At 41.4% G+C, this 26,773-nt stretch overlaps 1 protein-coding gene across 9 annotated transcripts in view; it reads right to left on the minus strand.

Annotated features, from left to right (window-relative positions):
• Positions 1-26,773, minus strand: part of LOC110488691 (protocadherin alpha-C2) — a 211,968-nt gene that overhangs the window by 108,500 nt on the left and 76,695 nt on the right. For 7 of the 9 annotated variants that reach the window (XM_090198272.1, XM_036942808.2, XM_036942810.2 and 4 more), the window contains exon 2: positions 9,321-9,398. The exons of the other annotated variants lie outside the window; for them this stretch is intronic. In XM_090198272.1, coding sequence (XP_090054398.1) covers positions 9,321-9,398 — 78 coding nt within the window. The remainder of the gene's footprint in view (positions 1-9,320; positions 9,399-26,773) is intronic. 9 annotated transcript variants of the gene reach the window in all.

The raw sequence follows: 26,773 nt of genomic DNA on the forward strand, positions 1-26,773 counted from the left end.
TTTGTGTGTGATAGAGTGTGTCTGTAAGCACATAAAGGTGGGATGGGGGAGGGTTGTAAGCAGAACACACTCACAGGCGAGTTCCCCCCCTCCCCCTCTCTTCCGCTCTCCTTCTGCACAGCTCTCTGGTCTCCATGGCAACCACATCTCACCATGAGGGGGCACACACACTCAAATACACACGCACATACGCACGTACACGTACGCGCACACACACACACACACACACACACACACACACACACACACACACACACACACACACACACACACGGCTGAAGGCTTATTTTCAGGGCAGAGAAGAGGATGAATGAAAATACAATTCCTTCTGGATCTCCTCCTTTTTACACAGCTCTCCTTTTCAGAGTGAGATTCCTATCTGCTTCTGTTCATATTCACACTGCCCTGTCATCTCTGAGCACAAAGCATACTCGCCACGACGTCACACCCGAACAAGAACAATCACACATACACACTCAAAGATACCGCATACAAAATACTGCACACACACACACACACACACACACACACACACACACACACACACACACACACACACACACACACACACACACACACACACACACACACACACACACACACACACACACACACGCACACTCACGCACACACACGCACACACACACACACACACACACACACAGCTGCAGCTGGCCTGCTCATGCATAGGTAATGTAGCTCCGCAGCAGCATATTCGCTGTGGCAGCAGAAGCTAGCAGCTCCCTTCACCACCCCAACACCCCATCAGAGAGGCTGACCTGCTCACTCCGCCTGCCCAGCCCCCTGCACCCTCACTGAGCCAAGGCCCCAGAGACGCCCCACCATACAGTAACCATATCCCTTTATGAGGACAGATACTGATACAGACACACAATACTTTGTCTGTGTATTTCTCTCCAGGTTATCACAGTATGTAGCAACAGCATCTACATGATATATAAATACAGCCAGGTCCAAATTTATTGGCACCCTTAAAAAAATAAGACTCAGAAAATACTGAGCTATACTTTACGCAAAAAAAAAATAGAAATTATATTATTTTATACTAATAGAATTGCTCTGAGAAATATATTTTGTTTAATGAAATTTTTTTTTTTCTTTCGAAAAGATAAGATAAATTCATGCCACCCCTGTTTTCAATACCTTTCAATCCCTCACCTTGCGTGGATAATGTCACTGTACAATGTTTTCTGAGATTGGAGAACACATTGGGTGGGATCTTAGACCATTCATAGATACAGAATCTTTCCAGATCCTTGATATCTTTCATCTGCACTTATGGACTGCCCTCTTCAATTCAAACCACAGGTTTTCAAAGGGGTTCTTGTCCAGAGACAGATGGCCATAGCAAAATGTAGATTTTTTTTTAGTCAATTAACAATTTCTTTGTGCATTTTGATATGTGCTTGGGGTTACTTTCTTACTGAAAAATCCACTTGGAGCCAAGTTTCAGCCTCCTGGCAGAGGCAACCAGGTATTCTGGCTAAAATGTCCTGGTACTGGGTGAAGTTCATGATGGAAACAGTGGAAGCAAAATAGACCCATAACATCAAAGCTCCACCACTATATTTTACAGTAAGTATGGGAGCTCTATTTTATGTCGTCCAACAAATCGAGAGCTTGGGACTTGGTTCGATCTGATTTCCTACTTTGAATAATACTTTTAAGATAAATTGGGCTAAACATTTCTTAAAGAATCCAACTTCAATTTGGAATTTCATCCTTCCTTATATCTTCTCCCGGTTTGGTGGCCTGAATTTTATGTTACTTTGTAACTATAACATTGATAAAATTCCTGCAAAATTATCTGCGTTTCATAGACAAGTATTCTTAGCGTTGTCGTTAATATATAAACATAATTTTTCCCCGCATAGGTATTTCATTTGGAACAATAAGGACATTTTGTATAGAAACAAGTCTTTATTTTTTAAGAACTGTCACGACTTCCGCCTTGGTCGGTCCCTCTCCTTGTACGGGCGGCGTTCGGCGGTAGACGTCACCGGTCCTCTAGCCGTCGCAGGTCCACCTTTCATTTTCCATTTGTTTTGTCTTTGAAATTCCCAGCCACGCCTGAATCGACGAGCGCCTTATGCTGGGAATGCGGGGAAAGCTCAGGAAAAGGGACATGCAAAAACAGGTGTGGGATTCTGTAAAGGAGCGAGTAACTGTCTACAGGGAAGTCAGGCGCAGGAGAGCAGAAATGGGTAGCAAACGGAGCCCTTTATTGAGGCGAACAAAACACGGCACTCAGAAAACTAAACACACACGGGTTACAATAACCCGGCGCAAACCAGCCTGGAGTACACATATATGTACATATAACAATTCCACACACAGACATGGAGGGAAACAGAGGGTTATATGCAAGACGAGTAATGAGGGAATGCAAACCAGGTGTGCGGGAAAACAAGACAAACAAATGGAACATGAAAGGTGGATCGGCGATGGCTAGAAGACCGGTGACGTCGACAGCCGAACGTCGCCCGAACAACGGAGAGGGAACGACCTCAGCGGAAGTCGTGACAGAACTGGTTCAATAATCCTATCCTATTGGTGAGTCAACTTTGTAATGCAGAAGGATTGTTACTACATTATTGTACACATATTGTTACTACTACATTTTTATCTCGTTACAATATCCCTGTAACACCTAGAGAGTTCGCCATAGTCTTTGATGCTATTCCATTATGAACTCTCATGTTATTTAGAGGTGTAGCAAGACCTCACCTTCTTGACCTACCCTCCTTAATCCAGTTGACTCTCCAATAGGGAAAATAGGTTTCTCTTTGCTCCATCAGGACAAATCGAATCAAAATGTATTTGTCACATACACATGGTTAGCAGATGTTAATGCGAGTGTAGCGAAAAGCTGTACGTGCTTTATTTCAAAGGGATATTGTATCCATTCCTTATGTCACAATTTACTGGAATACATTGGTCGCTAATATCTATTGGGAAAAAGTCTGGCTATTACCACACACATACCTGCTTGTTAACAAGGTCAAAGAGGTCTCTTTCAGAATGATCCATAAGTATGACCCTGCGAATCATTACCTGATGAAACTCAAAAAAAGACATGAACATTGACTGTACTTTTTGTGATGAGCATCCAGAAACAGTTTCACGTTTATTTTGGTATTTGTCTTCATGTAAAACAATTATGGAAAGATATTCACAGTTTTATCATTGTTCATATTCTTGATGACTTTTGTTTGTTTATGGGAGAATGGGCTGCTCGGTTTCCTTAACTACAACAAAGATAAAGAAGAACAATTTCACCTCATAAATCTAATCGTTCTGAAAAGGCAACATTTCACATTCATAAATGTAAATTCAGTCATAAAAAAAACCCTCTTCCGTGTTTTCTATAAGGAATTCGAGCAGTACATTATGACCGTTCAACATTCTTCTAATAAGAAAGCTGTTAAAACAACCAATACGTGTGTTTCTTTTAAGGTCTTTGTATAATCTGTCATTTGTTGTACCCCCCTAGCATATGTTATCATTGTCTATCTGTATACTTCTTGTATGTATACAGATTATTCAACATGGAAAAAAAAAAAAGACGAGAAAAAAAAAAAAAAGGGTTCCATCTGCTGATTGTGACGTCATTGACTTTGAAGTTCTGAACCCTCATTGGTTTGACTGGTGTCACCATGAACAACATGAATTGGGGTATTTAGAGTACTATATAGCTAGAGAACAATGAACAGAACAAGGCTATGTCAATAAGTCAAGTTTGACAAAAATGCAGATTTAACCTTACTAGTCCCAAGCTCTCAAAAAATGCAAACTTCTGGAGTTCGCTAAACCGCATTGGCACTTGGTGGATTGGAACCAGTTCTATGGTCAGATAACATGAAAATAGAGCTCTTTGGCCACGCACACTAGTGGTAGGTTTGGCTTTGGAAAAAGGAAGCATATGTCGAAAACAACCGCATTCCTACTGTAAAATATGGTGGTGTTTTTAGATGTTATGGAGCTATTTTGTTTCCACTGTAGGGCTGGGAATTTGTTTTGATCATGGAAATTAACGTGCTGAAAGTGCTGAAAACATGTTGGCTCAGTTTTTAAAAAGAAGATGGAGAACAAGCTATAGGATGAAAAATACCGGGCGTTTTGGCTCAGGTGCAGCCGACTAGCACTGGCTAAAGCTACCTAGCAAAATAAAAGCATTGCTTTTTATTTATTTTTGTACAGATCGATACTTGGAGTCAACACATCACTACAATATTCTCCAAAATAATATTGTGATATGTAACTGTTTCGATTTCTTCCCCCATCACTATTCCACTGGTCCTAGGGTCCATGTTAAAGTCAACAGCATCATGAACTTTTCCCAGAACCGGGATATTTTAGCCCAAAACCTGGATGCCTCTGCCAGGAGGCTGAAACTTGGCTGCAAGTGGATCTTCCAGCAAGACAAAGAACCAAGCACACATCAAAATCCACAAAGATATGGTTCATTTACCACAAAATCAACATTTTGCTATGGCCATCTTAGTCTCCGGACTTGAACCCCATTGAAAACCTGCGGGTTGAATTGAAGAACACAGTCCATAAGTGCAGGTGAAGAATATCAAGGATCTGGAGGAAGGATCTCGGATCCCTCCCAATGTGTTCAACTCATAAAACATTCTTGAAAATGTCTCAGTGCTGTTATCCTTTCAAGGTGAAGTACTGAAAGGTATTGAAAACCAATATTTTTGATACCTATCTTTTTTAAAGAAACAATTATTACTTCTTTTTTTTCTCTGACCAATTGTATTAGTACAAAATAATATTTTCACATTTTTTTGGACCATTAATATAGCTCATTATTTGTATTATGTATTTTATACAGTATTTTTTCCTCACCTTTATGAAAGGTGCCAAAAATGTTGGCCCTGACTGTAAATGCTGCCTTGCTGTCTTTAGTACTATGCCTCGGTTATGGACAGTATTTTTTCTAACAGAAGAAATAGCCTTTCTGTACCAGATAGTGACCCATCTTCCCCAGCTCTATTCCTTCTCTATGTATCCCATGCCTGCTGTAAGAGCAGAGCAGCAGAGATACAGCGTTCTGTGGGCTTCTGTAACAGAGCGACTATGCAGAACCGTGTTATAACAATGCTATTAGCAGAACCCCACCCCACTGCAGCATCACGCTAATGACGACGATACAGTGATACAGTGGCAAGGGTTGAGAGAGGGGGCAGGAAGGGAGGGAGAGAGAGAGAGGGAGTCGAGTGAGAGAATGGGACAGAAAGGGGGAGGGAGAAGTACAGTAGAAGGAGAGAGGGGAAGGGACGCAATGGAGAGAGAATGAGAGAGGCGAAGGGGCGCAAGGATGAGAGAATGAGAGAGGGGAAGGGGCACAAGGGAGAGAGAATGAGAGAGGGGAAGGGGCGCAAGGGTGAGAGAATGAGAGAGGGGAAGGGGCGCAAGGGTGAGAGAATGAGAGAGGGGAAGGGGTGCATGGGTGAGAGAATGAGAGGGGGGAAGGGGAGCAAGGGAGAGAGAATGAGAGAGGGGAAGGGGCGCAAGGGTGAGAGAATGAGAAGGAAGGGGCGCAAGGGTGAAAGAATGAGAGACAGGAAGGGGCGCAAGGGTGAAAGAATGAGAGGGAAGGGGCGCAAGGGTGAAAGAATGAGAGGGAAGGGGCGCAAGGGTGAAAGAATGAGAGAGGGGAAGGGGCGCAAGGGTGAGAGAATGAGAGGGAAGGGGCGCAAAGGTGAGAGAATGAGAGAGGGGAAGGGGCGCAAGGGTGAGAGAATGAGAGGGAAGGGGCGCAAGGGTGAAAGAATGAGAGAGGGGAAGGGGCGCAAGGGTGAGAGAATGAGAGAGGGGAAGGGGCGCAAGGGAGAGAGAATGAGAGAGGGGAAGGGGCGCAAGGGAGAGAGAATGAGAGAGGGGAAGGGGCGCAAGGGAGAGAGAATGAGAGAGGGGAAGGGGCGCAAGGGTGAGAGAATGAGAAGGAAGGGGCGCAAGGGTGAAAGAATGAGAGACAGGAAGGGGCGCAAGGGTGAAAGAATGAGAGGGAAGGGGCGCAAGGGTGAAAGAATGAGAGGGAAGGGGCGCAAGGGTGAAAGAATGAGAGAGGGGAAGGGGCGCAAGGGTGAGAGAATGAGAGGGAAGGGGCGCAAAGGTGAGAGAATGAGAGAGGGGAAGGGGCGCAAGGGTGAGAGAATGAGAGGGAAGGGGCGCAAGGGTGAAAGAATGAGAGAGGGGAAGGGGCGCAAGGGTGAGAGAATGAGAGAGGGGAAGGGGCGCAAGGGAGAGAGAATGAGAGAGGGGAAGGGGCGCAAGGGTGAGAGAATGAGAGAGGGGAAGGGGCGCAAGGGTGAGAGAATGAGAGAGGGGAAGGGGCGCAAGGGTGAGAGAATGAGAAAGGGGAAGGGGCGCAAGGGTGAGAGAATGAGAGAGGGGAAGGGGCGCAAGGGTGAGAGAATGAGAAAGGGGAAGGGGCGCAAGGGTGAAAGAATGAGTTAGGTGGAGAGAAAACAACAGAGGGAGAAAGGGGGAAGAGAGCAGAAATGGGGAGAGGAAGGGAGAGGAAGAGGGGATGGAGAAATGTGAACAGTGAGAAATGAGTAAGGATGTACAGTACACTTCCTGTATGAGGGGAAGTCATGCAGACTAAACCAATAACTCTTGTAATATTGCAGGGCCAATTGCCTGTTCCTATAATATATTTTTCATACCCACGAATTATTCACAGAGATAGATTGGAGGAGTTCTTAAACCTCACGCACACACTCACCACACGCCCGTGTGCAAACACACACACATGATAGCATAACTACACACATTTATCCACTCTGAGAGATGAATTGCTCCCAGTATTTAATCCAACTAGCATTTAATAATTTATTTCCAAATCTGCTCTGCTCTCCCCTCGTTTCTGGAGTAAGTAGGACAGGGATGGGACCAGAGGCACAGGAAGAGGAACAAGAGAAAAACCAGGACATGGCGCTCACACAAACACCCCGCTGATATAGCTGCAGACAGGTAACCAAAGTCAACACTCACTAACATGGAAACCAATGACACAATGCCCGCAATGCCTCAGAATCACATAATTAGCTTCTGCACTGTGACAGCAAAATAACTGGAATGAGAACTAGCATCGTACCGTGGCTGAAATTTCATTGGTGTCGATCTACGTATGTGAATTGGTGTCGATCTACGTTCATGGCTTATGTAAAATTGATAGAAAGACATGAAAGTAATATTATAGCTATCATATTCATATCACAATAACCGTGCAGAAGGAAACGTGACCTCTCGGGAAAAGACCAGGCACACTATCATTAGTAAAAAAAACGGACAACAGTGTGGTATTGTAGCTGCAGAGCTGAACCTAATTGGAATTCAGCATGCGTGCAAGTGTCTGGGTTACTAGTTTAGCTGCAGGGAGAAAAGTATGTGGAGGATTTGATACACAAACAAGCCAACATAATAACCCTCTCACAGGCAGGAGTGAGGCTGAGTGCTTGGACTAGATACGCGCTGACTTGGGAATGGGAAAGTGTGTGTGTGTGTGTGTGTGTGTGTGTGTGTGTGTGTGTGTGTGTGTGTGTGTGTCCGTCCCAGCTAGAAAATGTGGTTCCTTGGAAGTTGTGCGAATGTAAGTTTTTGGTTTCCCATTGGTTCTGGGAACAAAGCCACACGTTTCCTGACCGTTAAAACTGAGCATTTAGCCAGTTCTGGGAAGGTTCTTTTTTCTTTAGGTTGCAGGTAGTTTCTGAAAACCCTTCTCTATTGTTCGCTGAAAGTCTTCCTGGCAGGTTTTATTAATGTTTAGAACAGAAATTACAGGCCATTTGAAGATAATTAAATAACCTCCTGAGAACATGTTTCAATAACACTGCTAGCTTAGGGTAACTGTTTAGAACACTAAGCCCAGACAGGAAGTTCATTTGATTAGGCATTAATCATGCAAACTCATTTCCATTTCAGTGTTGTGTGGCAGATTTGAATCTACAGTCTTCTGCTCTCTATCCATGGAATTAGTCCACTGGCCCAGCAGGATGGAGCTGCCATGGCATGTTTTTTTAAAACTCATATACAAAGCTGTAAAGGTTTTTGTCCATTCAAATGGACCCCATTTCAAAGGAAACAACCACTCATTAAGATCAGGTGTGGCCAATTAGTGGACGCGGCCAACACACCTGAACACACTACACAGCATAGAGGATAGAGAGAGTTTTGTTAATGCTGAGAAGGGAATGTATATGCTTTAACTTAACACTTTGAACCCTGCGATTGATTTCTTAACCTTTGCGTGAGTTCCAAATATCTCTAACAGTCACCGCAGCGTGACAACTGAACGTTGTCAATAAGTGTTCTAGTCCCACCGGTCTGAGCGCACGCTGCAGGGGCCACTGTAGAGTTATTACACCTGTGTGTCAGTACGGGCTAAATCTTCTGAGAACATTACTTTAAATAGAACCATGAGAAAACCGCCAGAAAACACTATGCTGAAGTCCTGGAATTCCCACAGAAGAACGTTGTTTCTTAAGGTTCTCTGGACAAGTTGAGAGCATGACTTTAAATAGAACCACGGGGAAACCTGTAGGAAACGTTATGGGGAGGTTGCGTGCAAAATAAGCACAACCACGCTCTCACCAAGCTCCACGCAGCATGCGGTTCTCAGAACGTTATGTGTTAGCTGGGGTGTGTGCGCGTGTTGTGCGCGTGCTTGCGTGCATGTCTGTGTGAGTGTGTGTGTGTGTATGTGTGGCTAATATAAGTTGAGTTATTGCATAAAACGACTACATTTAATCCAACAAATGGATTGCTTTAGCAATATAAAGGCCAGGAAACCAACCATGCCATTTAAACCAAGGCTATGGTTGGCTGTTTGATTGGATATCCACACAATAGGTATCGGCAGTAATCACTCTGATAGGCTGTCCAAACCTCTACCACGCCTATAACAGGCTCTTTGATTGGCTCTCGGAGTGGCTGGGGACACAGGCGGTGTCCGATAGATGTATAGTCCCCTTGGGACCACCTCCAGCGGGGTAAGAGCTCCACAGTATAATAGATTCACCCCCCCCCCCCCTCCGGTGACGCACATGCTGCCTCTCTCCTATTCCCCGCAGCCCTCCCTCATTGCCCCATTCTGACGAGCACTACCATGCACCCAGGACGGGGACCCCACAAGGACGACCTATTACGTACACACAATGTCAGTGACACTATTGCCAGGGGCACACTGTTACACACTTATAGGGAGACGCTGAGAGAGACTGAGACAACATGTATAGCTACGTAACACATTGAGACACGTATATTCAGGGATTTTACTATACCGTTAGTTTTCTGGGTTGTGTGTGTGAGAGAGACTGGGGGCGACTTCGAGGATCCTGCCTTAATGTTTCACTTCTCATCTGTATCCAAAAGAGAAACACAACAAACATTTGTAGCGCACAAATATTATGATCCTCCAACCCCCATCTGTTAGGTTTGCAGGGAAAAATAGAAACATGCCCGTATGGCCAAGAACGCAGTCATGCTTAAACTTGGTGAAATTCACAAAGCATTTAATAAATGTTACACATGCACACATATGAGTATAAGTGAAGGAATATGGCCTGGGCCCCACTATCTATATCTAAATGAATAGAAACACAGAAACACATTGGCAATAGATATCAATAGAGCTCAGAGCGTGTGCGCGCGCACACACACACACACAGACACACACACACACACACACACTCACACACACACACACACTCACACACACACACACACACACACACACACAGATATTTAGTTCAGCCTTTGACCAGGAGAGGGAGATTTTTCCTTCAGTTCCTTTGTTCTCCCTGGATCCTGGCTCTCTACTAGAGATGAGATGAACTGATTCGCCACACATGACACAAACACTCCCACACACCCCCGCAAAACCACATATTGCTTGATAAATACATGCACCCGAATCACAGCCACTCAGACACACACCACATAAACAATAACCGTGGTTCAGTTATTAAATGTGTTTGGGATGCTGCCGTGCATATGTCTTTCTCCCCTGCGGAAATGAAAAAGGAAATCTCCCGCCGTGTAAGAAACGAGAGATAGAGTACACAGCTGTGTGCCTGCCTAATATCACCAAGCAAGCGCTCAGCTAGATACACATCAACACAATGACTCGCTGCAGACACAGAGCAAATCTGCATTTGCACAGCAATCGAAAGCCCTGGGCACACCGTGTTTCTCAAAGAGGCAACCCTAATCAACTACACTACGACATTGTCCCCCTCTCAATAGATAGATAGATATAGGAGAAGGCACTAAGGTCTAAATGTATTGTGTAATACCAGTCTCCTTCATATGGAACAGGATATATTCAAGCAGTGTTCACTACTGAGTGTGCAGTGCAGTGAGTTCAGTGCAGGTGGCCCCTTGGTGCAAGAGGCCTCAACGCACGTATTTAAATAAGACTGAATAATGCAGTGGAACTCTGGTCCGCAGAGTGAGACACTTTGGAAGCAGTTTGAAAGAGTTCCTCAGCCTGCTCCCCTTTCCAGAACTCATCCGTTCGCAAAGCCTCCGTTTTCTCTGTAGTTCTTAGAAAACATGAAGCATCATCTTCCACTTTCAACATCAAAACATAGTCACCTAAATGCATCATCAACAAGCAAATGAAAAAAAAAGGACATGCTTCCCACTTCAGATGAACCGAGTTAAGTGTGTGTGTGTGTGTGTGTTACCCTTTCATTGGTAGCCCTGTGTGGAGGTTACATGTCCACCATTTATTACAGCTCCTTAGAGGTACTAAAAACCCTGTTAACCCGTGCCGTTTTCTCTAGTTATTCCTGCCATTTGCAATCTACTGTATCATTCGCGTAGACTGTAAAGGCGGGGGGGGACGAAGAGTAGGAGGGGAGTACATAACGAGAGAAAGAGTGACAGCGCTGTAAAAAAAAAGTTTAAAATTTGGAAAAATCCCTCAAAAACAGAAAAATATAGGGAGAAAGAGAAGACTAGTAAAAGACGGTGAGAGGAGGAGAGGAGTAGAGGAGGAAGGCGGGCGGCAGTCACCGGCTCCTGAGACTGAGAATGACTGGCGTCTCTGCTTGTTCTCGCTCCTCTGCTTTTATACATCCACTGCGACATGAAGATCATTCCCTATAATCGCATTGCGCAAGCACCAAAGTGGAATCGTCACTTAGACACGGTTTTAACGGCCGCCCTAATCCTGGAAAACTGGGAACACTGACAGCGCGGGCAGAATGGAGGTATTCACGAAACGGGATTTGGAGGAATTTGGGAGCGTTGTGCGTTTGTAGCAAGAGCTAGACAAGGTCAGATGAAGGACACATGGGGCCACAGACACTTTGCTTCAGAACTATGGAATTATGTTAGAGGGGACTGGAAAGTGAATGGGGATTAGATAGTTGGGTGTAAACAGGAGATTAACAAAGCAACTGCAGGACCACGCTACTCTCTCCTACAATCACAACCAGCCAAGAAGGGAAACAGAATTACATCACATGTTATGTTTGGGTGCTTTTTTTTTGGTCTTTGTGTGATTGTTTGGAAATAATATTTTCTTTTGACACACAACTCCTATTAGAGTCCAACTTTGGTCTCGTTATCCAGTGTGATGCATTGTGGATAATATGGTGTCTGGCCTACTTTATCAGAGTAGCTGATCTAGTGTGATGACGCATGGGGATCTCTGAACCATCAACCCTCCATCATTACTAGCTATGACACGCTGCTGAAATCTAAACCATCCATCCCGGTCTCATCAGAATGCTTTATGAAACATGGAGCATGACTGATAGGATAGCCTGCAGACTGGCGCTGAGAGGGTTCAGTGTACCTCACATGTACGTGACCCTACAGACGCACGCACACGCATGTACACAGGCATACATGCGCACACACACACACGCGCGCGCGCACGCACACACACACACACACACACACACACACACACACACACACACACACAATGCAAGCATGACACGCACACACTCAGGTCCAAAGTTTTTGGCACCCTCGATTAAGATGAGCGGGAAAAAAGACTGTCAAAAATAAATTATTCAAATACTGAGCTATATAGGTGTCAAAAAAAACGGAAATGATATTATTTTATATTAATACAATTGCTCAGAGAAAGAGATTTTGTGAAACAAGTCATATTTTTTTCTCAAAAAGATAGGGCTCAAATGTATTGCCACCCCTTTTTCAATCCCTTTCAATACCTCTCCTGAGGATAATGACACAGAGACTTTTACTAAAACATTTAATGAGATTGATGAACACATTGGGTGGGATCTTAGACCATTCCTCCATAAAGAATATTTCCAGATCCTTGATATCCTTCGTCTGCACTTATGGACAGCCCTCCTCAAATCACAACAAGATGCTGTTCAGAGATAGATGGGAGGGGGTGAATGGAGCTGACGGGCGGGACTAAAAACAACAAGAGAACTAATGTCAAATCTACTGTGTCCGTAAATATATATATATACTGTAGTTTCAGAACTTTTGTGAAACAACACAGTAAAAAACATATGGCAAAAAAACTAAACGGGATGGTCTTCAGAGATAGATGGGAGGGGTTGAGGTTAGCTGAGGGGTGGGATTAAAAACAAAACTGGATGGTCTTCAGAGATAGATGGGAGGGTTGAGGGTAGCTGAGGGGTGGGATTAAAAACAAAACTGGATGGTCTTCAGAGATAGATGGGAGGTTTGAGGGTAGCTGAGGGGTGGGATTAATAACAAAACTGGATGGTCTTCAGAGATAGATGGGAGGGTTGAGGGTAGCTGAGGGGTGGGATTAAAAACAAAACTGGATGGTCTTCAGAGATAGATGGGAGGGTTGAGGGTAGCTGAGGGGTGGGATTAAAAACAAAACGGGATGGTCTTCAGAGATAGATGGGAGGGGTTGAGGGTAGCTGAGGGGTGAGATTAATAACAAAACTGGATGGTCTTCAGAGATAGATGGGAGGGTTGAGGGTAGCTGAGGGGTGGGATTAAAAACAAAGCGGGATGGTCTTCAGAGATAGATGGGAGGGGTTGAGGGTAGCTGAGGGGTGGGATTAAAAACAAAACGGGATGGTCTTCAGAGATAGATGGGAGGGGTTGAGGGTAGCTGAGGGGTGGGATTAATAACAAAACTGGATGGTCTTCAGAGGTAGATGGGAGGGTTGAGGGTAGCTGAGGGGTGGGATTAAAAACAAAACGGGATGGTCTTCAGAGATAGATGGGATGGGTTGAGGGTAGCTGAGGGGTGGGATTAATAACAAAACTGGATGGTCTTCAGAGATAGATGGGAGGGTTGAGGGTAGCTGAGGGGTGGGATTAATAACAAAACGGGATGGTCTTCAGAGATAGATGGGAGGGTTGAGGGTAGCTGAGGAGTGGGATTAATAACAAAACGGGATGGTCTTCAGAGATAGATGGGAGGGTTGAGGGTAGCTGAGGGGTGGGATTAATAACAAAACGGGATGGTCTTCAGAGATAGATGGGAGGGGTTGAGGGTAGCTGAGGGGTGGGATTAATAACAAAACGGGATGGTCTTCAGAGATAGATGGGAGGGGTTGAGGGTAGCTGAGGGGTGGGATTAATAACAAAACGGGATGGTCTTCAGAGATAGATGGGAGGGGTTGAGGGTAGCTGAGGGGTGGGATTAATAACATAACGGGATGGTCTTCAGAGATAGATGGGAGGGTGTAGGGTAGCTGAGGGGTGGGATTAATAACAAAACGGTATGGTCTTCAGAGATAGATGGGAGGGTTGAGGGTAGCTGAGGGGTGGGATTAATAACAAAACGGGATGGTCTTCAGAGATAGATGGGAGGGTTGAGGGTAGCTAAGGGGTGGGATTAATAACAAAACGGGATGGTCTTCAGAGATAGATGGGAGGGTTGAGGGTAGCTGAGGGGTGGGATTAATAACAAAACGGGATGGTCTTCAGAGATAGATGGGAGGGTTGAGGGTAGCTGAGGGGTGAGATTCAAAACAAAAGCTGGAAGTAGAAGCCTAAGTGTTGTTGTCCATTAGTTTACTCTAATTAGGTGAGGGTGGTAGGGTTAGGGGAAAATAATGAAGGAAAATAGATTTTAAATAAATCTATCTATATATACACTACCGTTTCAACGTCAACAGTGAAGAGGCGACTCCGGGATGCTGGCCTTCTAGGCAGAGTTGCAAAGAAAAAGCCATATCTCAGACTGGCCAATAAAAAGAAAAGATTAAGATGGGCAAAGGAACACAGACACTGGACAGAGGAACTCTGCCTAAAAGGCCAGCGTCCCGGAGTCGCCTCTTCACTGTTGACGTTGAGACTGGTGTTTTGCGGGTACTATTTAATGAAGCTGACATTTGAGGACTTTTGAGGCGTCTGTTTCTCAAACTAGACACTCTAATGTACTTGACCTCTTGCTCAGTTGAGCATGGGGCCTCCCACTCCTCTTTCTATTCTGGTTAGAGACAGTTTTGCGCTGTTCTGTAAGGGAGTAACACACACCGAGACACCAGACCAGCTCGCTAGCAGAGAGACAAGCTAGCTGCAAACAGGTCAGTGTGGGACAAATGGGTGGACCACCTTCCCCTCTTTTACAACTCTGGGCCCAATGTTACTGTTAATGAGCAGCTTATGCCATTTAGGGGCCGCTGCATCTTCAGGCAGTACATACCGTCTAAACCGGCAAAATATGGAATCAAGATCTGGGCTGCCTGTGATGCTGCTTCATCATATGTTTGGAACTTGCAGGTGTATACGGGGAAGCCAGATGGAGGAGCCCCTGAGAAGAACCAAGGGATGTGAGTTGTCCTGGAAGTGACACAGGGACTCTGTGGCCACAACATCACGTGCAATAACTTTTTTACTTCACACAAGCTGGGAGAGGAGCTCCACAATTTAGACAATTTAGACAAGCTGGGACAGGAGCTCCTCAATTTAGACAATTTAGACAAGCTGGGACAGGAGCTCCTCAATTTAGACAAGCTGGGACAGGAGCTCCTCAATTTAGACGATTTAGACAAGCTGGGACAGGAGCTCCTCAATTTAGACAAGCTGGTGACTGGCTACAATGGCAAAAAAAGAACCCTACGCTGGCCACTTGTGATATTCTTCAACATCTTGGACATCTCTGTGGACAACGTCTTTGTCATCTGGATGGCGTTGAACCCCGATTGGAACAGAGGGAAGCTCCAGAGGAGATGGCTCTTTCTCTTGGAGCTGGGTAAGGAATTGGTAAGACCTCAAAACCAGAGGAGGCAACATATCCCAAGCACCCCAGCTTTTGCAGCCATCGTAAGGATGATTCAGGAGGAGGATGCTGGTTCCCCATCCGCCCGGCCCACATAACCTACAACTCCAATACCAGAAGTGTGAGTGATGTTTTTGCATGTCTGTGTGTCTGACTCTCTTACCTTGCTTGGCCTGCTGCAACTATATACGTGAGTGAGTGAGTGAGTGAGTGAGTGAGTGAGTGAGTGAGTGAGATGCTAATAAAATTTCTGAACTAAGTGTTATCATCATTCTAGAAGAAGCGCTGCAATGTGTGTGGACCCAAGAAGGACAGGAAGACACAGATGCATCAAGTGCAAGAAATACATTTGCAACCCACAGACAGTGAAACTGTCCCTCATGTTGTATGTAGACCGGCCTTAATTTGAATTTGTGTTCAGTGTGTCCTTCCAATTTGTTCTGTTCAAAGCAATCAACATTACTAGTGGTGAAAACTTTGTTTCATTTATATTTGTTCAAGATAAACATGATTTATTCCACCCATGTCTTGATTCTAATTGATTTCTGTTTACAAAAATCACATTTAATTTGTTTTAAATTGCATAGCGCTTTAAATGATAAATGTGATCTACATTAGCAGAGGTAAATGGCAAATATTAACCATGTATTGCTTGTAATTGAAATAAGTCAACATATATTAATTAAGTAATTTTACGTAAATTGTTATGGCTGTATTGTTTTAAAAAAACAAATAATGTTGTGGGTCCATCAGACCTGCAAAAATTGGTTGAAAACCCAAAACATGAACACCACACAAGGGTTAACAAGGGCCCCGGGACCAGTGGAAGCAAAATAGCCCCATAACATCAAAGATCCAGCACCATATTCTACAGTAACTATGGTATGGGGTTCTGTTCTACATATGCCTCTTTCTTTCGAAGCAAAGCCCACCACTGATATCCGTGGCCAAAGAGCTCTATTTTCCTCAACGATCTGGAAAGATTCTGTATGGAGGCATGGTCTAGGATCCCTTCTCCAATCTCATCATTTTAGAAAAAGGCTCCGTGCCTTTATCCTCGCAAGGTGAGGTATTAAAAAGTATTGAAAACAGGGGTGTCTCACATAAAGTATTGTCTAAAAACCTACCCAGAATCACATAGTCAAAAACCACATACTGTCACAAACAATCAACTACTACTCAGTTAGAACTTTGTCAGAATGACACAAAGAGTGCAGAAAACTCACCGCACAGATACAGTACAAGATTTCAGCATCAGTGCCTAAAAAGCAACTAAGACAAACTGTGAAACGGGAGCCCTTTCCCTCTCATTGTTCCTGTCACAGCCACACACACAGGTGAGAGGGACTGGCACACTGAAATATGCAGCACTGCTGACAGCCCCAGTTACCCAAAGAGAGAACAGAGGTTGGAGTGAGGAGAGGACAGAGGAACAGAGAGAGAGAGTAGAGAGGAGAGGACAGTCCCCACAGACAGACAGACAGACAGACAGACAGACAGACAGACAATGCACTCTTAGAAAAAAAAGGTCTAGAGCCTAAAGGGGTTGTTCGGCTGACCCCATAGGAGAACCATTTGAAGAAACTTTCTTGGTTCCAACTAAAACCATTTTAGTCCCAGGTAGAACCCTTTTTAGTTCCATGTAGAACCTTTTCCCCAGAGGGTTCTACAAGGAACCCAAAAGAGTTATCTTATTGAGACAGCCGAAGAACCCTTTTGGAACCCTTTTTTATCAAGAGTGTGGGGTGAAGACTGTCCCTATAGACAAAGAGACAGACTGACTGAGACTACAAAGAGGAAAGGAAAGGAGAGAGGAAAGAAAAGGAAGGGAAGGGAAAGGAAAGGAAAGGAAAGGATAGGAGAGGAAAGGAGAGGAAAGAAAGAAAAGAAAATTAAAGGAAAACGGAGAGGAATGCAGATAGCAGAAGAATAAGAGGTGGGGGGAAATTATAAAACATTTATGAAGTAATAAAAAAACAGATAGAATATAGGGGAGGAGCCATCCAATACAGCAAGAACAGGAAGACAGAGAAAGAGGAAAGTTTCAGACATTTTACATCCGACTGCACTCACACTAAGAGACAGAAGGGGGCACAAGAGAGAGAGAACGAACAAGGGAGAAATTGGCTGTGTGGGAGGAGGTCGAGATAGCAAGATCCGCTGTGTGTGAAAAAGAAGGCAAAATGGAGAGAGAGAGGGAGAGAGAGAGAGGGAGTGAAAGAAAGAAAGATGGAAAAAAGAAGGACAGAGGAAGAGGGAACCAGAAAGACAAGCTAAGAAACGAGTGATGGAGAGGGGAGGGAGATGGAGAGGGGAGGGGGAAAGATGGAGGGAGAGAGTGAGAGATTGAGGTAGAAGGGGTAGAGAGCTGTCTCAGCCATTCAGTCTAATAGTGTAATACTCATCCACAACACTCACATCCCACTGTTTAATTCATACAGGACAGCCCAGTAAATAAGATGGCGGGAAATATAAGAGAGGAGAGTACTGACTGACAGGAGCAGAGGCAGGGGAAGCTGTAACCTGCACGCACACAAAGACACACACATGTAGACACACATACTATACACTAAAGAAGAGTGGATAAATATGTTTGACAGGCAAAGCCTGAGCAGGTCTGCCTCCCTGTGCAGGAGATGGTTGTCTCATTGACTTTAAGCTATTATAATACCATTATTCACCAAAATTCCCAAATCTCAAAAAAATCTCCTCTATGGCAGATGGTCTCCCTAAAAAAAAAAAAAAAGACGGACAGACAGACAGACAAATAAAAAGCTATAAAATGCTCAAAATGTGTCAAAGAAAGATTTCCAGCAAGGCTGGTACCCTTAAAAGGATACAGTTAGATAAAAGAAGCAAACACAGGAATGTCTTCCTCCCATTAACCTGTGAATATAGCGTTCTGCATTGCAATTATCTGTACAGGCAATTGGAGTAGAGAGAGAATGGCGGTGAGTCATCGGAGACCTGGCCCATTCTCGCATATCAGAGAGTGCTGGTTTTAGAAATTCACATGTCATGCTGTCATGCATAACCCCAGCCTGAAACACCTATTTGTGTCTGTGTGTGTGTGTGTGTGTGTGTGTGTGTGTGTGTGTGTGTGTGTGTGTGTGTGTGTGTGTGTGTGTGTGTGTGTGCGTGTGGAGGGAGTTTAGACCTGTGTACAGTATATGTGTGTAGCCTATGTGTGGGTGAACATACAGGACGTTGGTCCACATGGGACATTTTACACACAACTGAATGCGCTCATAACAGGCCCAGCATTACCCAGGTTATGGGGCAAATGGCACCAGGGGAGTCAGAACCCTGCAGATGGGGACACTGCTCTCTGCTCTCTCCAACAGCCATAAAAACACTCTCAATTCAATCTTCCATACATGAATAAAGTAAACATTGGATGGATTCATCAGTGAAGTTTGCAGCAACTGTGGCCACATTCAATTGTAGGCTTCCAACATCTACTCAGCCTGCATTGCGAGTGCATGATTACACTGTGTGGGGTCATGAAGCTTAGGAGGGCGGAGTTCAAGATAATTAAACATGTTGCAATGTTGGACAACCATTTTCAGGTTCTTGAAAGAGAGACCACGGTAATATTGCAACAAATACAATCACTTTCCTTTTCTTCAACCATCATTCTGCAAGTGGACATTCAACAAAGTGTGTTTACGTTGTATAACTCTGTACTGTGTGGCTCTTCTGGCTCAGTGACTTGGATGCAACCTCCAAGTGACCTCAAGCCAGCTCATGCCAGACCCAGGATCAGCAGCTGCGGTTTGGGCTAAGAGTAAAGAATACTGTAATTTTAGCTAAGAGTAAAGATTACTGTAATATTAGCTAAGAGTATAGACTACTGCAATATGAGCCAAGAAAAGACGGCTGTAATATTAGCTAAGAGTAAAGAATACAGTAATATTAGATAAGAGTAACGACGCCTGTAATATTAGCTAAGAGCACAGCTAAGAGTACGAATGCTGTAATAATCGCTAATCTTAAAGACTACTCTAATATTAGGTAAGAGAAATGACTACTGCAATATTAGATAAGAGTTCATACTACTGTAAGATTAGCTAAGAGTAAAGACTGATGTAATATCAGCTAAGAGGAATGACTGATGTAATATCAGCTAAGAGGAATGACTGATGTAATATCAGCTAAGAGGAATGACTACTGAAATATTAGCTAAAAGTATAGACTACTGTAATACTAGCTAAGTGTAACGACTACTGCAATATTAGGTAAGAGTAACGACTACTGTGATATTCGCTAAGAGAAATGACTACTGTAATATTAGGTAAGAGTAACGACTACTGTAATATTAGCTAAAAGTATAGACTACTGCAAAATTAGCCAAGTAAAGACGGCTGTAATATTAGCTAAGAGTAAAGAATACAGTAATATTAGATAAGAGTAACGACTAATGTAATATTAGCTAGAAGTATAGACAACTGTAATAGTAGATAAGCGTAACGACTACTGTAATATTAGCTAAGAGTAAAGAATACTGTAATATTAGATAAGAGTAACAACTGATGTAACATTAGCTAAAAGTAACGACTACTGTAATCTTAGCTAAGAGTAATGAAGACTGTAATGTTACCTAAAGGTACACCTAAGAGTAACGACTACTGTGATATTCGCTAAGAGTATAGACTACTGTAATATTAGCTAAGAGTAACGAGTACTGTAATAATAGCAAAGAGTAAAGACTAATGTGATTTTAGCTATGAGGAACGACTACTGTAATATTAGCAAATAGTTTATACAACTGTAATTTTAGCTGAGAGTATAGACAACTGTAATATAAGCAAAGAGTATATTCTACTGAAACATTAGATAAGAGTAAAGACTGCTGTAATATTAGCTAAGAGTAACAACTACTGTCATATACTAGCAAAGAGTAAAGACTACTGTAATATTAGCTAAGAGTAACTAGTACTGTAATAATAGCAAAGAGTAAAGGCTAATGTGATTTTAGCTATGAGGAACGACTACTGTAATATTAGCAAATAGTTTATACAACTGTAATTTTATCTGAGAGTATAGACAACTGTAATATAAGCTAAGAGTATATTCTACTGAAACATTAGATAAGAGTAAAGACTGCTGTAATATTAGCTAAGAGTAACAACTACTGTAGTATTAGCCAAGAGTAATACATAATGTAATATTAGCAAAGAGTAACGATTACTGTAATATTAGCTAAGAGTAAAGACTACTGTAATATTAGCTAAGAGTAATGACTACTGTAATAATAGCAAAGAGTAAAGACATCTGTGATTTTAGCTAAGAGTAACGACTACTGTAAAATTAGCTAAGAGTTTATACAACTGTAAAATTGGCTAAGAGTAAAGACTGCTGTAATATTAACTAAGAGTAAACACAAATTGTAATTTTAGCTAAGAGTATTGAACACTGTAACAATTACTGAGAGTAAAGATTACTGTAATATAAGCTAAGAGTAAAGACTACTGTAATATTAGCTAAGAGTAAAGACTACTGTAATATTAGCTTAGAGTAAAGACATCTGTGATTTTAGCTAAGAGTAACGACTACTGTAATAATAGAACAGAGTAAAGACTACTGTAATATTAGCTAAGAATAAATACTACTGTAACATTTGGTAAGAGTAATGACTACTGCAATGTTAGCTTAGAGAATATACTACTGTAATATTAGCTAAAAGTATAGACTACTGTAATCCTTGCTAAGAGTAATAAAGACTGTAAGAGTACAGCTAAGAGTAATGACTACTGTAATATTAGCTTAGAGAATTTACTACTGTAATATTAGCTAAAAGTATACACTACTGTAATCCTTGCTAAGAGTAATAAAGACTGTAAGAGTACAGCTAAGAGTAATGACTACGGTAGTATTAGCTAATAGCAAAGAATGCTGTCATGTGAGCTAAGAATTAGAACTACTGTAATATTAGCTAAGTGTATAGACTACTGTAATATTTGCTAAACGTAACGACTACTGTAATATTAGCTAAGAGTATATACAACTGTAATATTAGCTAAGAGTAAAGACTGCTGTAATATTAGCTAAGCGTAACGAATATTGTAATTCTAGCTAAGAGTATATACTACTGTAATATTAGGTAAGAGTAACGGCTACTGTAATATTAGCTAAGAGTATATTCTACTGTAATATTAGCTAAGAATAAAGACTGCTGTAATATTTGCTAAGACAAACGACTACTGTAATAATAGTAGAGCAAGGACATCTGTGATTTTAGCTAAGAGTAATGACTACAGTAATATTAGCTAAGAGTTTATACAACTGTAAAATTGGCTAAGAGTAAAGACTGTTGTAATATTAGCTAAGAGTAACGAATATTGTAATTTTAGCTAAGAGTAAAGACCACTGTAACAATTACTGAGAGCAAAGAATACTCTAATATTAGCTAAGAGTAAAGACTACGGTAATATTAGCTAAGAGTAAAGACTACTGTAATATTAGCTAAGAGCAGACTACAGTAATAGTAGAACAGAGTAAAGACTACTGTGATTTTAACTAAGAGTAACGACTTCTGTAGTATTAGCTAAGAGTAATAAATACTGTAATATTAGCTTAGAGTAAAGACTAATGTAATATTAGCTAAGAGTAAAGACTAATGTAATATTAGCGAAGAGTAACGACTACTGTAATAATAGATCAGATTAAAGACTACTGTGATTTTTGCCAAGAGGAACGACTGACTACCTTAATATTAGCTAAGATAATATTTTACTGTCAAATTAGCTAAGTAAAAACTGATGTAATATTAGAAAAACGTAAAGAATAATAATAATAATATTAGCTAAGAGTAACGAATATTGTAATTTTCGCTAAGAGTATAGACAACTGTAACAATTCCTGAGAGTAAAGACTGCTGTAATATTAGCTAAGAGTATAGACCACCATAATTATTACTGAGAGTAAAGACTACTGAAATATTAGCTAAGTGTAACGAGTACTGTAATATTAGCTACTAGTAAAGACTGCTGTAATATTAGCAATGATTAATGACTACTGTAGTATTAGCTAAGAGTAAAAACTACTGTAATAATAGCAAGGATTAAAGACTTCTGTTATTATAGCTAAGAGAAACGACTACTGTAATATTAGATAAGAGTTTATACAACTTCAATATTAGCTGAGAGTATAGACAACTGTAATATTTGCTAAGCGTGAAGACTGCTGTAATATTAGCTAAGAGTAACAGATAATGTAATGTTAGCTAAGAATATAGACCACTGTAACAATTACTGAGAGTAAAGACTACTGTAATATTAGCTTAGAGTAAAGACTGCTGTAATATTAGCTAAGAGTAAAGACTACTGTAATATTAGCTAAGAGTAAATACTACTGTAAAATTTGGTAAGAGTAATGACTACTGCAATGTTAGCTTAGAGAATATACTACTGTAATATTAGCTAAAAGTATACACTACTGTAATCCTTGCTGAGAGTAATAAAAACTGTAAGAGTACAGCTAAGAGTAATGACTTCTGCAATATTAGAAAATAGTATGGACAACCGTAATATTAGCTAAGAGTAACGACTACTGTAATTGTAGCTAATAGTATAGAACACTGCAACATTAGCTGAGAGTAAAGACCAATGTAATAATACCTAAGAGTAAAGACTACTGCAATATTAGCTAAAAGTATAGACTACTGTAATATTAGCTACGAGTAAAAACTGCTGTAATATTAGCTAAGAGTACTGACTACTGTACTATTAGCTAAGAGTTTATACAACTTCAATATTAGTTGAGAATATAGACAACTGTAATATTTACTAAGCATAAACACTGCTGTAATATTAGCTAAGAATAACGAATATTGTAATGTTAGCTAAGAATATAGACCACTATAACAATTACTGAGAGTAAAGACTACTGTAATATTAGCTAAGAGTAACGAGTACTGTAATAATAGCAAAGAGTAAAGACTAATGTGATTTTAGCTATGAGGAACGACTACTGTAATATTAGCAAATAGTTTATACAACTGTAATTTTAGCTGAGAGTATAGACAACTGTAATATAAGCTAAGAGTATATTCTACTGAAACATTAGATATGAGTAAAGACTGCTGTAGTATTAGCTAAGAGTAATAAATCATGTAATATTAGCAAAGAGTAACGACTACTGTAATATTAGCTAAAAGTAAAGACTACAGTAATATTAGCTAAGAGTAATGACTACTGTAATAATAGCAAAGAGTAAAGACATCTGTGATTTTAGCTAAGAGTAACGACTACTGTAAAATTAGCTAAGAGTATATACAACTGTAAAATTGGCTAAGAGTAAAGACTGCTGTAATATTAGCTAAGAGTAAACGAAAATTGTAATTTTAGCTAAGAGTATTGAACAGAGAAAAGATTACTGTAATATAAGCTAAGAGTAATATTAGCAATGATTAATGACTACTGTAGTATTAGCTAAGAGTAAAAACTACAGTAATAATGGCAAGGATTAAAGACTTCTGTTATTATAGCTAAGAGAAATGACTACTGTATTATTAGATAAGAGTTTATACAACTTCAATATTAGCTGAGAGTATAGACAACTGTAATATTTGCTAAGCGTAAAGACTGCTGTAATATTAGCTAAGAGTAACGGATATTGTAATGTTAGCTAAGAATATAGACCACTAACAATTACTGAGAGTAAAGACTACTGTAATATTACCTAAGAGTAAAGATTGCTGTAATATTAGCTTAGAGTAAAGACTACTGTAATATTAGCTAAGAGTAAATACTAATGTAAAATTTGGTAAGAGTAATGACTACTGCAATGTTAGCTTAGAGAATATACTACTGTAATATTAGCTAAAAGTATAGACTACTGTAATCCTTGCTAAGAGTAATAAAGACTAAGAGTACAGCTAAGAGTAACAACTACTGTAATATTAGCTTAGAGAATATACAACTGTAATATTAGCTAAAAGTATACACTACTGTAATCCTTGCTAAGAGTAATAAAGACTGTAAGAGTACAGCTAAGAGTAATGACTACGGTAGTATTAGCTAATAGCAAAGAATGCCGTCATGTGAGCTAAGAATTAGAACTACTGTAATATTAGCTAAGTGTATAGACTACTGTAATATTAGCTAAAGGTAACGACTACTGTAATATTAGCTAAGAGTAATTACTACTGTAATATTAGCTAACAGTAAAGACTACTGTAATATTAGCTAAGAGTATAGACTACTGTAATATTAGCTAAGAGTAAAGACTACTGTAAAAGTAGCTAATAGTAACGACAACTGTAATATTGACTAAGAGTATAGACTACTGTAATATTAACTAAGAGTAAAGGCTGCTACTGCAAATCTGCGCTCACATTCCAGTCCCATATGAGCTCAAAATAGACAGCTCCCTCTCCGGCCACTAGGCCACCAGTCTGCTCGTCATGGTGCACACCTGTCGCCATTGTAACGCGTAATTGCGCATTATGACACTCACCTGGACTCCATCACCTCCTTGATTACCTGCCCTATATTTGTCACTCCATTTGGTTCCTTCCCCAGTCATCATTGTATCTGTATCTGTATCATGTCGGTGTTTGTTTCATGTATTTATTAAATGTATTCACTCCCTGAACTTGCTTCCCGACTCTCAGCGCACATCGTTACACATTGCTCCCTTGGTATAGGAACAGTTGTGGAATACATACTCTAGAGATCTGAATATTATTATACAGTACTAATATAGGTACGGTACTATATACACAAGCATTTGTATATTTACAGTGCATTTGGAAAGTATTCAGACCCCTTCACTTTTTCCAGATTTTGTGACGTTAGTCTTATTCTAAAATGTATTAAATTAATGTTTTTCCTCATCAATCTACCTACACACAATAACCCATAATGACAAAGCAAAAATACATTTTTACGAATTTTAGCAAATGTATAAAAGATTTAAAACAGAAATACCTTATTTACATTAATACATTCACATTCAATACATTAATACATTCACATTCACATTCATACATGCAGCATTACTATTCTTGTAGACAAATAGAGGGAACATACGAGTCCTGAGGAGCCTCCTCTGACCCTGACCCTGATTCTTGATTCCGCTGCAGTGGAGAGACAGGCAGGCATGACTGTGGCAGGGCAAACATACAGAACCCACACACATTACCATGCACCCAAACCACTGAGACTTAATGAAACCAGAGGTTATATCAGAGAGAAGAGTGGAGGAGAGACGGTCAGTGGAGTGGATGAAAGGAGAAACAGACACAATGCTGATGAATAAGAGAGATGAGAGCAAGGGAGATTGTGAGAGAGATAATGATGGAGTGAGAAAATAGGTAAAAAAGAGAGACAGACAGGGTGAGAGGCAGAGAGATATATAGAGAGAGAGTGGCAGAGGGAGACTAAGAGTGAAGGCTTTTAGAGTAGACTAACCTCTGGGTGTTGGCTAACTGCTAACTGTAGAGAGATAACAGGGTCAGGGGTCACATGACCGATACACAAATAGAACTGACATGACCTTCACAGCGGAACCAAACAGAACTGATATTACCCTTCACAGTGGAACCTACCAGGGTCGACCCACTTAGAACCAGAACTAACTGGACCGGACCTACCCACCCTGAACTAAAGCAACTTGGTATAAAAAAAATGTATAACTGCTCCTTGGGCATAATGTAATTACTGAGATAATAAACAGACTCCTTTATTGATACTTAGCTTGAATGCTTTTCCTTGTTGAGTCAGTGTAAATTCCATGTCAATGCATGTCCTCACATGTTGAGTCATATAAAGCTACAGCTCTATTCTCTCTGTGATTACAACAATGAAGGACTCTGTAGTCAATACTAGTCGCCCATCTCTGCCATGGCACAACTTCTACATGTGCATTCCTTGCTGTTTGGGGTTTTAGGCTGGGTTTCTGTACAGCACTTTGTGACATTAACTGATGTATAAAGGGCTCTATAAATACATTTGATTGATGATTGATTGTATACTGTGTGTTTACAGTAGAGAAGAACACACACACACAAACACAGTGGGTCTGTGGGCCAACACCTCAGCTCTGCCGCAGTGTCCAACGAGGCCTGCTGACGTCAACACTAATACAGCCTGCTAGTTCATAGACACCCACATCACCTGGATAGGACCACAAAGTGCTGAATCTCACAGTACTCAGCCAGGGTGTGCTCAGGACTCACTGTTTTCTAGGCCTGGCCTAACTCCAGTCCAGGCACACTCACAGCACCATTGCCAAACTGAACGCAAAGTCTTCACAATAGCACCACAGCCACACTGAAATAAGTCTTATGTTATTAATAACTGTGGTGAATAAACTTTGTTGAATAATACGTTGTGTGATTACCAATGAGCTCAACAGACTGTGACAGAGAAAGAGAGGGGGAAGAGAGAAAATAATACAGAGAAAAGAGAATGATGCCACAGCAGATGAGATAAGTATCTTGCAGAGACACGTCGTGCAGAATTCACTGATACGTGAGAAGTACAGTGGAATAAGCAGTCCTGATTCCAGTACTGGGCAGCTCCA

The sequence above is a fragment of the Oncorhynchus mykiss genome, chromosome 14 (assembly GCF_057628025.1).
Source record: "Oncorhynchus mykiss isolate SJ-2025 chromosome 14, ASM5762802v1, whole genome shotgun sequence".
NCBI lineage: Eukaryota > Metazoa > Chordata > Actinopteri > Salmoniformes > Salmonidae > Oncorhynchus > Oncorhynchus mykiss.